At 40.4% G+C, this 13,291-nt stretch overlaps 2 protein-coding genes across 3 annotated transcripts; one reads left to right on the top strand and one right to left on the bottom strand.

Annotated features, from left to right (window-relative positions):
- The first annotated feature begins 2 nt into the window (after nucleotides 1-2).
- cmpk (cytidylate kinase) lies at nucleotides 3-6,309 on the top strand. Its single transcript, XM_020650266.3, has 6 exons — nucleotides 3-271; nucleotides 1,315-1,461; nucleotides 3,089-3,241; nucleotides 3,368-3,444; nucleotides 3,716-3,812; nucleotides 5,523-6,309. The coding sequence occupies exons 1-6, from the start codon at nucleotides 128-130 to the stop codon at nucleotides 5,562-5,564; spliced, it is 660 nt and encodes a 219-aa protein (XP_020505922.2). The 5' UTR covers nucleotides 3-127; the 3' UTR covers nucleotides 5,565-6,309.
- A 1,048-nt stretch (nucleotides 6,310-7,357) lies between these two features.
- On the bottom strand, nucleotides 7,358-12,977 carry bcl6ab (BCL6A transcription repressor b). Of its 2 annotated transcripts, XM_020649407.3 has the most exons (9): nucleotides 12,846-12,977; nucleotides 10,993-11,164; nucleotides 10,614-10,835; nucleotides 9,688-10,521; nucleotides 9,469-9,596; nucleotides 9,195-9,362; nucleotides 8,959-9,089; nucleotides 8,728-8,865; nucleotides 7,358-8,536 (listed from the first exon to the last, which is right to left on the bottom strand). In XM_020649407.3, the coding sequence occupies exons 1-9, from the start codon at nucleotides 12,874-12,876 to the stop codon at nucleotides 8,393-8,395; spliced, it is 1,968 nt and encodes a 655-aa protein (XP_020505063.2). In that variant the 5' UTR covers nucleotides 12,877-12,977; the 3' UTR covers nucleotides 7,358-8,392. The 2 variants fall into 2 exon arrangements, with proteins under 2 accessions (XP_020505063.2, XP_020505071.2); XM_020649415.3 differs by lacking the exon at nucleotides 12,846-12,977 and having other exon boundaries at nucleotides 10,993-12,816.
- Nucleotides 12,978-13,291: the final 314 nt, after the last annotated feature.

Raw genomic sequence — 13,291 nt, 5'->3', positions numbered from 1 at the left:
GGAGTCAACAGCGGAAGTGGTGTGGTGTGGCTCATCGTACTTCCTATCCTCCGGTACTGACACGCATTCAACTTCGGCTTATTATACACACACCCCGCCGGGTCCAACGCCTGTTGTCTGCTGGTTTATGATCGGCCGTGTGTTCGGTTACGTGTCTCAGAGGGTGCCGAGCTTGTTGTACCGGGTGTCGCTGACGATGAAGCCGCAGGTTGTGTTCGTGCTGGGCGGGCCGGGAGCCGGTAAAGGGACCCAGTGCTCCAGAATCGTGGAGGTACGAGAGAAAAGGACAATGACAGACTCTGTATTAGGGTGTATCATGTAGAGATATAAATAGTATTTAGGTCGTCTCAGAATACACTTATCTTTTATTATCATCCAGGCTTAAAGTCAATTCAGTGACTTTTCATTGTCCTCTAAAGTCAACCTGTGTGTGTTAGCCTGGCAGCTAGCTAGCCACTTAGCCACACAGGCTGTACAGTTTATCTCCTCACATTCATTAAATGTGCTCTACAGAGAACAAATGTTATGTACAATAGTTGTTTAAAAAAGTATCAGCATTCATTTCTGACAGCTGTATCACCAAAAAGTCAGTGTATTGTGGCTCTTTCTTAAATGTTATGTAGTCAAAACGCCTCATAGTAAATATTCTCACTTACTGTATTTTACTTTAACTTTGTTTAATCTCTTAAGGTGAGGTTTTGAGATAAGCCCTCGTGGGTTTCTACCTCACCTACACGTGTGTTTTATTATTATTATTATTATTTTTTTTAATTTTCTGTTAGATTCTTCTTTCAAAAAATGTGCAAATAAACTAAACTGTGTCTTGGTAATTGTAAATCTGGAGAGCATTTTGTCAACAAACGGATGTAAGATGGGGATTTTTGTTGTTTCTTGGCCGTCAAAACTTTCTGCAGAATGCTCTTAAATCAAGTATGACGTGAGTGCCTTCAGCAGTACATCTTTCTGTATTACTACTTCTAAAAGTCTATGTTTAACTACTCTGTTCACCGATTATTACTGGGTGTTGGCTGCGCTGCTGTTGATCTAGTTGAGCGTGAATGACAGCTGTGTAGAGACGTTCCTTTCATTCAGGACTTCTTCCAGGCCTGTGTGTGGAAAGCCTTTTTCAACCTGTGAGGGCTTTATGTAAATGAAGAGTGACCGTGTGAGCAGAAGTCCACAGACTTTATTCATAACCAATCGTCACTTTCTTCTCGACTAATTTGTTTATGACTAGTTCAAGTGTGTTATACTTTAAGAGAACGGTTCTAGCAGGAAATATCAACTTAAATCAAAAATATCTGTGTCTCTCAGAACTACAACTACACCCATCTGTCAGCTGGAGACTTGCTGAGGGCGGAGCGAGCCAGAGAGGAGTCTGAGTTTGGACAGCTCATTGCCAACTACATCAAAGAGGGAAAAATTGTCCCTGTGGAGATTACTATCAATTTACTCAGGAAGGTAAGCACCTAAAACATGCTGTAAGTCAGGTTTGTGATTGCATAGTAGGCTCAGATACTAGACAGTATGCCTGGGAGCGCATTCCTTTATCTGAGACCTGTCCACTCTAATGTATTTGAAAAAAAACAAAACATGTAACATATTTCTAAATGTACACCTGAGCCCTTTTTAATACTCAGTTGGCTTTAGGTGAGGAGGTGGCTGGGTAGTGGGCGGAGTCCCCATAAGGGTGAATGTCTTTGTGTTAATATCTCTACAACAAGTACAGGAACATTTCCACAAGACAAAGGCAACAATTTAAAAACAATATTATGACAACTGAGACTAGCAGTAGGGAAACTTTACTTTTCACTGACTTCATCACGCTGCTCGTGGTGGCACCTTCTCGTGGTAGTTTACAGGTTCAAACATTGGCTCACCCTGACTTAATGCTGACATCTCAAAAGTGAGCTTGGAGACAAAGTCTGGATAAAATTTGAGTCAAAAACTCGGGTTGGATCCACACATACAGTCTACCTGCCTAATGTTTGGTGCATTGCGTGAAATGGGCTCTTGTGTCCACTCTGCTGTTTTTTAAGTCAGTAAAATGTAAGTCTGGTGATTTGATGCAGTCTGTTAAAACCAGTAATAAGCCTAGGTTGCTGCATTCTGAACTTGTTGGATGCAATAGAGTGATTTGTGGATGTTACTGGAAAATGAATCATTGCCAATGATCGAACATCTATCTGTTATAAACTGTTCTAAGTGCTAACAAATCATAGCTGCTCTGTGATACATAAGTTTTGTTAACTGCGGCAGCACAGCTGTGATACAGGTGGTTTTTAAACACAGAATTACAGAATGAGTTCGTGGATGTATTTTATGATCATTCTGTTTGACTCAGGTTCTGATTTGTTTATTGAATAAAGAACCTTCAAAATATTCTACAATTCACTTAGCAGACACTTTTATCCAAAGTGATGTACATCAGAGAGTAAGTACAACACGAGCAAAGATCTAGAGAGGAGGAGTCAAAGTCAGTAAGAGCAAACGAACAGCTTTAAGTTCAATGGGAGACACAGGTGCTGACAGGTGCTGACAGGAAGTGACCAGAGGCAAAGCACAACACCGACAGCTGTTCTTGAGAGTTCTACTCAGCATCAGAACCATCCTAAATATCGTCATTATCAAGTCATTATCAAACAAAACCATCGTCATTACTATCATCATCATCATCATGAATATCATTGTGTATGTGTTCATGAAAGAGTTGGGTCTTTAGCTTATTCTTAAACGTTCGTTCAACCACTGGGTGGCGACAGAGGAGAAGAGTCTAGTTAGAGACCTTTTGTGAAGGTTGAATCAGCTGCCTTTCATTGGCAGGGCGTAGTGGGAGGGAGGGAGTGTAGACCTATATGAGAGAGTTAAAGTAAGGAGGAGCCGTTTTGTTGCTGTTTTGTAAGCGAGCTGCAGAGTTTTAAATTTGATGTTTAGTTCCTGGGAGCCAGTGGAGGGAGATGAACAGCGGAGTGACATGTGCTCTTTTAGGAAGGTTGAAGACCACTCGTGCTGCTGCATCTTCATTCAATCATAAGAAAAAAAAACATCATAAGAAAAAACATTTAATGATTCCTTTCTGTCTTGAAAGGCGATGGAAGAAACCATGCAGCAAGATGAGAAAAAGTTCCGCTTCCTCATAGACGGTTTTCCCCGCAACGAGGACAACCTGGAGGGCTGGAACACCGTCATGGATAGCAAAGCAGATGTCAAGTTTGTGCTTTTCTTTGACTGCAGTAATGAGGTACGTCATGGAAACTAGAGAGCCGTCTCGCTTTATTAACACTAACACAAGGAACTGAGCTGATGTCTTCACATAGATTTTATACTGAGCTTGAGATTTTCTTTGTTTTTTTTTTATCATCCTCAGGTTTGCATCGACAGATGTCTAGAAAGAGGGAAGGTCAGCGGACGCACGGATGATAACAGAGAAAGTTTGGAGAAAAGGTCAGTCTGGACCACGAATAAAACGAGACACTTTAGACTTTAACTGTTATGAACCATGTACTAGTTGTGTTAACTACTGTAGTTGATCATTTATTGATTCCATGTTCTGGTGAACTTCTGCATTTCAACCAACATATCTGATCAGTATAGATTTGTGATCCATTTATTGGACTGTTGGATACCTACATGTGTTTTTGTCATCATTTATGTCTCCTTCAAGTCTTCTGTGTCACCTGACCCCGATAACCAGGCCTGTTTTTCTTTAACGCAGAATCCAAACCTACCTGCAGTCTACACGACCAATCATTGCACTGTATGAGAAACTCGGCAAGGTGCGCACTGTAGACGCCTCTCGCTCTGTGGACGAGGTGAGAAAATGGCAGTGGCTGTTGGAAAACTTCTGTTAACATCAGCTAATGCTTACGAAAATGATGTTTTGGGGTGTAGAGCCCTGAAAAGCCTGTGTCACTTACCAAACATTTCAAGAGAAACCTATCAATCCTTTAATGGACACGTTCAAGTGGGTTGGTCTATTTGTTTGCAGCTAAAAGTGATATGACACTGGCATAGGGATATTGGTAGATATCAATTTTGTTAATCTGTTCACCTGTTTTTACGTGAAAAGCTGTATTTTGCTCACCTTCATAAACATCTGAGCTTGACATGGACTTACAAGCTGCTTTTATGACTTTATAAATTAAGCCAATCTGCCGTGTACATACACTTAAGATGGGCCCCCGAAGGTGTAGGAGACACAATTAATAGTCTACTGGTTCAAATACTACTTACCGTATTTTCCGCACTATAAGGCGCACCGGATTATAAGGCGCACCTTCAATGAATGGCCTATTTTAGAACTGTTTTCATATATAGGGCGCACCGGATTATAAGGCGCATAGAATAGAACGTGTTTACAACTGAACAAGGCTGGAAGATATTGTGAATATATAAATATAAATATGAATGAACTGTGCATTCAACGTTGTTCAAACGTTAATGTGCATATTCACAATATCTCCCAGCCTTGTTCAGTTGTAAACACGTAAAAGAAACACAGTCTGATACCGCTAATTCAAACGTTAGTGCATAACTCAACATTGTTCAGTTACGTATAACACGTAAAGCTCACTTTTTCAGTTCATTCCCCGTCCACGAATCCCTCGAATTCTTCTTCTTCATTGTCCGAATTGAATTGTTGGGCGAGTACGGCATCCAACATGCCCGGCTCCCTCTCGTCATTATCCGAGTCAGTGTCGCTGAGCGCCGTGTACAACCAGTATGGATCAACCAATTAACCAATTGATCCATATATAAGGCGCTCCGGATTATAAGGCGCACTGTCGTTTTTTGAGAAAATTAAAGGCTTTTAAGTGCGCCTTATAGTGCGGAAAATACGGTACAACTCTGAAATTAGTTGTTGTTTTTTTATTCAGTATTTTTTGTGGGAAACAAATTGAACCTTTGGTTTTTGTAGATTTCGGAACCTCCTGTGAACAAAGTAGTAACTTGTATCTATCTGAGTTTGTCTTGTACATGCGTGAGCAGTGTTTTTCCTCTCAAAAGATCTCATCCTGCTCTTGTATCAAACATAGGCAAACATAGCTCCTCCTGCCCCCTCCTCCCAAGAGTCTGTTTGTACCCTTGAAACCTTTCTGCACTCTGCTCTAACCTCTCTAATATTTATCCTAGTTTGACCACGTTTCTGTTCGTGGATCGAATTAGAAAAATGACAAGGCTTTTTTGGTCGGTAGAATCAGTTTTTATCTGAACCAGTTTGTTTGCCCGCTTCACTCGATGCAACACTTGTTACCGCCTACCGTCTCTGGTCAAAACAAAAAAAGACCATTCCAGACCAAAATTGAAACTCATGAAGGAGGACATGCTGGCTGCTGCACTGTTGACAGAGGAGCCAGTTCTTAACAACATAGCATGTTTCTTTAATGTCTGATGATATAGTAAGGTCATTATATAGCTTAATTTAGTAGATATCTTACATATTGCAGCTCTCAAAGAAATGTAAAAAAAATAACCATTTCCGGCCTGTTTGTTTCCTGATTACACTATTTTGTCTCTTTCAGGTGTTCGGTGATGTGAAAACCATCCTGGACAAAGAGGGTTGAAGGTCTCCAGCTGCCAATAACATTTACATTTTTAGTTTTTCTTTTGATCAACTGCAAGTACTCTATGATAAGTTTATATGTCCATTCATATGACTTTTTACTTTTGATTACTGTTTTGTTTTACTTTTTTTCCACCTACTTTGTAAATGCTGCACTTTTTGTTTCTGTGTGTTTGTGTGTGTGTGTGTGGTCTGTGTCAGTATGAATGAGAAGTAGAGCTGCCTAAGCTGCTACTTGAGAACAGATAGTCGCTGTATTTCATCACAGTCTTGAGGCCTTCACATCGAAACAAATGGATCATTAACTTAGAGCAGCTTTTTTTTTGTCAATCAAAGGCACTTCTTAAGTGTCATCAAAAAAGGAATATATCACTTATGTCTTCAGAGGATCATGTTTTAGAAGCAGCAAAAGCTTCCGACCAAATAGTTGCTCGACATGATGACGACGACAGACTTAGATCAATTTAAGACTGACAAATCAGAAAAAAACCTTTCAAATGAAATGTATAAAACACGTGTCTCATCTTTAATGGACAGCACTACAGAAACATGACATTTTGTGACGTGTAGAGTTATCAGGTCCATGTTCATGTATTTGACTCTGAATACCTGGCTGTGCTTCATAGCTTCAACATGTTTGATTAGACTAGAAAACACATGAAGATAAAAGATTTGATAAATCTGTTGTACTGTATCTTGAAGGAGGAGGAAATAAAATGCAAATTAAAGCTTGTTTTTTTTCCCTTTTTGTGTGTCATTATTTGTTGTAGAATATTTTTTTATTATAAATAACTTGCCAATTTATGCAGTGTGCTGTACATGGAACATGGTTATATCTGGAAAACTCACTTTGTAAGCATAGCAGACCCTAGAAAGACTAGAGCTGCTTTATTCAAAAACACTAACTCAAAAGTAGTGCTATAGTCAATCACTTGATTAATTACCACTTCACTGGATTTGACAAAATCCAATGTTTTTATCAAATTAGCCAGCAGGGGGCGCTTGACTTCACTATAATTTGAGAAGGTCCGTTTCATTGGTTATTGTTTGGCTCCACACAGGTTGAAAAACAAAACGTTTATCATTAAGTTGAATGCGGACTAACTGATTCCATTTTCTGTTTGTAAAGGACAAATTTAACCAACAAAGATAATTATTGAACAGATAAATAATGTTCATTAGCTTAGCTCTCTAAATGTGTGAATTATTCCCTTTCAGTATATACGCATAATTATCTTTTTCTTCCAGTACTTTTGAATTCATCATACTTTTGTTTTATTGCAGGGACCGAGCTAAATTAAAGGTTATTGTACCACAGTATGCTGACAGCTTATTTATATCGTTTGTCTCTTAACAGAAAACATTTCTTCAAAAAATAATAATTCATAAACATCCATTAATATGAAATAATGATAAAGATATTAATTGTTAAGTGTTTACTAAAAAAAATAATTTAAAACTTATTTTACATTAATTTATATACTTATATCATTCAGTAATTTGTTAAGTTAAAAAAAAGTGTTTTTGTATATGTTTTTGTAAAGTATATGTTTAAGTTTCTAACAGTTGCATGTATTTATTCAAGCTCATAAAACTGAACTTATCTCCAAGTCTGACCTTTTATTCAGGTTTCTGTGGCGAAGAATAAATGAGTATTCATAGGAGTGAACACCAGGGGGAGCAAGAGAAGTGCTGCTTTTTGTTTTTCCTTATTATAGCTGCACACTAGTAAAATAAAAAAGTATTCTTTTTTAAAACTATCTTACATAAACAAAAACACAATTGATGCAACAATTATAACATAGTGTACATTTTATTTTCATGTCATACATACATATATGTATATATATATTTATTCTCTGCAGTTACAAAGACATTTGCTGACATATTTTCCTGAGCATTTTTCAGCTTGGGGCCTGGTGTATCTGCATTTCAAGAGCTACATTAAACAGATCATCAGCTACAAGATTAGCAGTACCTGACAAACCTGCACATGACATTAGGGCAATGTACCAAATGTGAAATGAATCATGATAACACTAACGTTTTTCATGTCAGGGAGAAGTATGTGAATGTAAGGCACTGTGAATATACTGGTTCGTACAAGTGCACTATGATACATACGGTTAGTTAAAATACCTTCAATGATCCTGTGGATGTATCATTCCAGCACCACAATGTGTTAGAATAAAGCAAAAAAACTAATATAAATAAGAATATAGCAAGTGAAATGCTTGAAAAAATAAACTATTTACATCGCATTTTTAAAAGGGAAACAATCTGTTCATATTCCAATACGTACCACAAACTTTTAAAGACAAAATAAAAAGCCCTTGTGTTATTAACTGCATGTAAGAAAAACAAAACTCTGCGTAAATATATTTGTACTCTGCCAGCAGACGGCAATCTGAAAATATATATTATCTTATTTACAAAAATAAACTAAGGAAACATGAACAGTGAGCACATAACTTAGTTAATTCACACCAGTAGCTATAAAGCAGAAGCGGAACAGTGATTCTCAATCTGAACGAGAAAGAGGACTGTCCTTCAATGCTGATATACTGATATGTGATTGGCCAAACAGAGATACCTGCTCATATTCACATTCACAATATGCACTCTGTTAGACATTCACAGTGCACATAGCATACACTTCAACAATCTTTGAACTACCAAAGTGCTTACATTAAGTCATGTGCATCATATACAAATGCATAAAAGGCATATACTACATATATATAATATTTATGTATTTCTATGTAAAACATAAAAATCTTTTGACAACATGGCGACCGATGCAAAAGGCAAATGACACACAGGAGGAATTCAGCAGGCGCTCATCAGGCCTGTGAGGACGTTACTGGGAGTCCTTCGATACTGGGCCTTGGTGTTGGTGACGGCGCCGTGCTTCTGCCGGAGGTGAAGCCTCAGCTGACTCTTGTGTCTGAAGTGGAGGTCACATTTTTCACACTGATGGAAAGAAAAAAAATCAAATGATTTAAAATAATGACCATCACTAGAAGGTTTTTTTTTTTTTTTTTTGTTCAAGCACAGCTATAGCGGTCTAGGATTACCACTCAGGACTTAAAACTACCAGTTCATCAGGGGAGGGGAGCGATTACTCTGTCGCAGACACAGAGGATAAGGAGTAGGAAGCTTACATGATAAGGCTTCTCTCCCGTATGAATGCGCATGTGGCTCTTGAGCGTCTGAAGGTGACGAAAGTGTGTGCCACAGATCTCACACGGATACGGCTTCTCTCCGGTGTGGATCAACACGTGAGCGCGAAGATGGGCCACCTGGAGGGGAAATTACAACTCATATTAGAACACGCACACTTGAAGGCAGCAGGTTGACTTTTGTATGGATTTCCTGCCATTTTTGTTCCTCACCTGGACAAATCTGGAGCCGCAGGTCTCACACTTGTAAGGCTTCTCTCCAGAGTGGATGCGCGAGTGTGTCTTGAGGTTTGCTGGTCGGTTAAACTGAGCACCACAGATGTTGCAGTGGTATGGCTTCGCACCTGGATGTTGACGGCAAGAGGTTTAGGAATTAATGAAAGAGTCATCTCAAAAGAGGTTTATGTAATTGGACTTTTAAATGCCAAAGCAGGATTTATGAGTCTTACCAGTGTGAACAGTCTTATGGCTGGCCAGGTTGCCCTTGTAGCGGAAGGCGGCCTGGCAGCAGTCGCACTTGTACGGCTTATCGCTGTGGACCTGGACCATGTGGTCTTTGAGGGAGTCCTCTTCTAAGAACTTAGAGTCACAGCCATTACAGAAGTATGTGTTGTTTTCTGGAGAGAAAAAAAAAAAAGTACAATAAATAAATAAACCTCTGATTTTGATGGAAAAGAAATGCAGCTACAGATTCCTGGCATGGTACATGTTGAGTCCACTTACCACCAGGGGAGGAGGAACACTGCGAGTGTATTATGGCGGCCTCTTCTCTGCTGTATGAGTCGGGAGAGAGATGACCCATATCCATGCATCGAGGGCTGTCACAGCCACAGGAGGAACATCTGCGCTGGCTGCACACAGAAGGGATTTTAATTCATTGCTTTTTCTACATTTTTTTTCCCCTCTTTCCAAAATATATTCAGCTTAAATTTCAGTCCTTACCCGAGGCTGCTGCAGGGGCTACTGCTGAAGCTGTCTGAACTCTGAAACATGAAGATTTCCTCTCTGTGCTCACCGGCTCCCTCTTCTGTCTGAACATCACCGTTTCCCTCAGCTTCTCTCCTATACGGGCTCAGCGTGGGGGACATGGCGATGGCTTCAGATTCTGGGTCGCCTCCCTGGACCTCCTTCTCGTTCTCGTCAGGTGTTTGGTTCATAACGATCAGCTTGTACTTCTTCCAGTTGCGAGCCTTGGTGTTGCTTGAACAGTCAGACGACTGATTAAGGCTTAGTGTGGCGCTTCTGCTGCTGTTGGACTCAGTTGGTGAGTTGGGCTGGCAGTCAGATCTCAGGGGGCTTTGAGGGCTACTGATCACACCTTTAAGAAAACCTGGAGACAGTCTGAGGCAGCTGTTTTGCGGGTGCTGAATGCTGTCTTTCTCCATGGGTGTAGCAGGTCTTTGAAGGCTCTCTTGAGCTCCTGCTGGTCTCATGATGGTGGTGGGGAAACTGGGGCGGGATGGTACAGGGTCAGAGATGCTGGTGTTGGCCTCACTGGGAGCCACCTGGGAGCATTGTTTCTGAGGCAGAGCCCCTCCTCTGGTAAGGTTGCTTGACTTATGGGGACCTTCAAGCTGTACAGAAGGGACCTGGGGGTCCCCGTAGACGTGATAGGAGCCGGAAGTGTTGATCCCCCTGAAGACATTGGGGATGTAGGAGGAGTTCGATGTGTGAATGTTTCTAAAGTCTTGCTCTTTTTCAGCAGTAGGCCTCTCCTCGGGCAGACATAATGAGTTCATCTGTACCTCCTCAACTGTCATGTTGAGAATCTGATTTCTGTGGAAACAGGTGAAACATTAAGTATTTAACTCAAACTCAAACCGTTTTCCCTTTTCACTTAAACATGCGTGTTTCATGTTTTTCTCTACCTGGACTTGATGAACCTGTGGCAGGTGTCGGCCACATGCTCCATCTGGAGGTAGACCGCTGTATTCATCGTGGCAACGGCCAGACTGTCCTTCAGGTTCAGACAGGACGTGTACATGAAGTCCAGCAGGATTGAGAAACCTTTGGGATCCACTTTGGGGTCTAAGCTTATGGCACTGAGGTTTCTGTTCTTGGGGTCCATGAACACAGAATAAAAGAAGCCGCTGTAAAAGAAAAAAAAGGCATGATGAGTGCTGAACATAAGCACATCTGAGATTCAATAACTCCTGGAAATTCATTTATAAAAAGGGATGAGATCTGAACTTATATCATGTGGCTGTCAGGTGCAGTAAGTGTGCCAGATCTTATAGTTGTGCATACCTGCAGGCCACCAAAATGGCCTTATGAGCACGAAACTGCTGTCCGTCCACCTGTATGGTGACATCGGTCAGGATGTTCCTGCTGCGGAGGCGGTTGAAGTTGAGTAATACATCGCATGCATGTCGGGTGAATTGGATGCAGTCATCCGTAGTCGTCGCCATGCTTTCAAAATCTGTACGAGGGCAGAAATAATAAAAAACATGTTTGTTTGTTATCTGCTACTCCACTACCAAACAAAGGTAACCAACACAGCTACACACCCTGCAGCCTGCAGGAACATAACAAGGTGTGGATATCACCACTTGTATGAGCATGGACGACCATATTCTCTGGCAAAATGTCCATTAGTCATTACATTTGTTAATCAGATTAAGTTTATTTGCCGTCTAGATGAGATTTTCTTCAGTCTAGTAAAAAAGACTGTCCATATAAAGAAGTCCATATAAAATACCAAAATTTGAGCAAAAAGTCGAGTTATAGTTGTAACAGGTTATAGTTGATCAAATCGACATAATCAGTTAATTCATTGTATGTCACCGCCTCTGGCTCTCACTGACACTATGAGTGGAAACAGGCCACCTGCATTCAGGCTTCATCAACAAAACAAGCTTTAAAATAGAACAAGTGTCATGACTGAGTTTTATCAGGAGGAGGCGTCATTGTAAAGAGAAAAGTAAAAAAAAAGGTATGTTTTCTCCGGCCTGACACTTTAATTCAGTGTTTTACCATATAATAGAACAGATAAGTTAACAAGGTATTATTGAAAACTGATATTATTATAGTGGATTTGCTCTGGCATAAACTTGGGATCAAGTTTTCCATAATTTTGAAAACACATAAAACTTGAAAAATAAAAAAAACAATATTTTCCAATGCAAACATGACTTCTAATGTTAAAAAGTTCCCTTAATGTAAGCTTCTGTGTGTGTTGTCCTGTCCTGCTGCAGATGTACATAATGTAACAAACAGCTCGCTGCTGGCAGCCTGCAGACAGAAACGTGTTTGACGTTGAGCACATTCCGTCCTGACTGCTCAGATTAGGTTGCCAGTACACAGAGAGGTTTCCTGTTCCCCGACATAAGTAGAACTCAACTCTTTTAACCCATTACTATTTGCTCCCCTCCTGCTAAACTAATCGCTCCACTTTTCTAAGCCAATTAGGCCGACACTAAATCGAGACGATACACTTGAGTAGGATGTGATTTTTAAGGAGTGGTTTGTTAGTTATAGCTGGCACAGCAGGCAAGCACAAGTCTTTTTCAAAGTTAGAAATCATGTTAAACTGTCACGTTTTGGGACACTCTTGTACTTGAAATGTGTCGTTTGAAGTATTAAGTCGAAGTAATGATACGTGTTCAGCTCAAGCATTGGCAAAGTGAAGTCAGGAGAGAACTGCGCAGAAAGAAAACAAGATGAAGCAGACAGACCGATACAGTTGCGCAACTATTGCACGTCTCATAGGTTTTCGCAACTTCCAAAATAGTGACTCAAATACAAATATAGAAGGCAATCAAGTAAAACAAATACAATGACTAATAACTCGGATTTATGCGCAGCTGCTTTCGCTAAAAAGGTTAACGTCGCCAAATTGCTGCTCGTTTCCAAACCGACTTGTGTTGACATTAAATCCGCACACACTTGCAGTCGCACTTCCCTCTAAAACACAAGCAGACACAGCACCTCTCAGTATAAAACTTTCATAGTTCAAGTCTGTTAGGACTTCACTTCTAGCTAAAAGATACTAAAAATATAGGAATTAAAAATCCAGCCCGGGAGCAGCCGAAGCAGTGCCTGCTGCCTCGCCACACTCCTGAACCTAATGCTGAGAAAATAGGAAGGAAAAAAAAAGTCACCTTGTGAAAGTTTCCTCGAAACTCTGTGCATCACCAGTTCTGAGAATCCAGTTCTAAGAAACAGAGCAGCTCAATTCTCGGAATTTCAACACAGGGCCGTACCATTATCTGTGGGGCGGGGGAGCGCCACACTCTAAGCATTACATTGTAAGTCTAATGTAAGCATTATTTCAATGTTGTACCGTCAAGACTAAACACATGAGCACACATTATCACATTAGTACTCATAATTCAACGTATTTTGTTGAATTGTGCGCTATGTGTTAGACTTTATCAGTCAATGTGTTTATTTCGAAGTGGATTATTCTCCCAGTGTAGTGGATGTGTCCAAGTGCAAGGTCAGCTGACCAAGTTATAAATACTGTGGGGAATATGAGAGGCTGCGCTCGCAGTACGCCAACCTGCCTTTGGTGCCTAGAAGAGAAGAGTTGAAGAAAGTCAGTCAT

Source organism: Labrus bergylta, chromosome 4 (assembly GCF_963930695.1).
Source record: "Labrus bergylta chromosome 4, fLabBer1.1, whole genome shotgun sequence".
Classification (NCBI taxonomy): Eukaryota; Metazoa; Chordata; class Actinopteri; order Labriformes; family Labridae; genus Labrus; species Labrus bergylta.
This window is presented reverse-complemented; position numbering and strand designations above follow the sequence as displayed.

What these genes read in the sequence shown, in the direction of transcription:
- cmpk (XM_020650266.3), top strand. Translation starts at nt 128, where the DNA reads ATGATCGGCCGTGTGTTCGGTTACGTGTCTCAGAGGGTGCCGAGCTTG. An exon ending in CTATCAATTTACTCAGGAAG is followed by an intron (nt 1,462 to 3,088) that starts GTAAGCACCTAA and finishes CTGTCTTGAAAG; the next exon opens with GCGATGGAAGAAACCATGCA. An exon ending in CCTCTCGCTCTGTGGACGAG is followed by an intron (nt 3,813 to 5,522) that starts GTGAGAAAATGG and finishes TGTCTCTTTCAG; the next exon opens with GTGTTCGGTGATGTGAAAAC.
- bcl6ab (XM_020649407.3), bottom strand. Translation starts at nt 12,876, where the DNA reads ATGCACAGAGTTTCGAGGAAACTTTCACAAG. An exon ending in GTGTTCCTCCTCCCCTGGTG is followed by an intron (nt 9,363 to 9,468) that starts GTAAGTGGACTC and finishes TTTTCTCTCCAG; the next exon opens with AAAACAACACATACTTCTGT. An exon ending in GCGGCTCCAGATTTGTCCAG is followed by an intron (nt 8,866 to 8,958) that starts GTGAGGAACAAA and finishes TTTCCCCTCCAG; the next exon opens with GTGGCCCATCTTCGCGCTCA.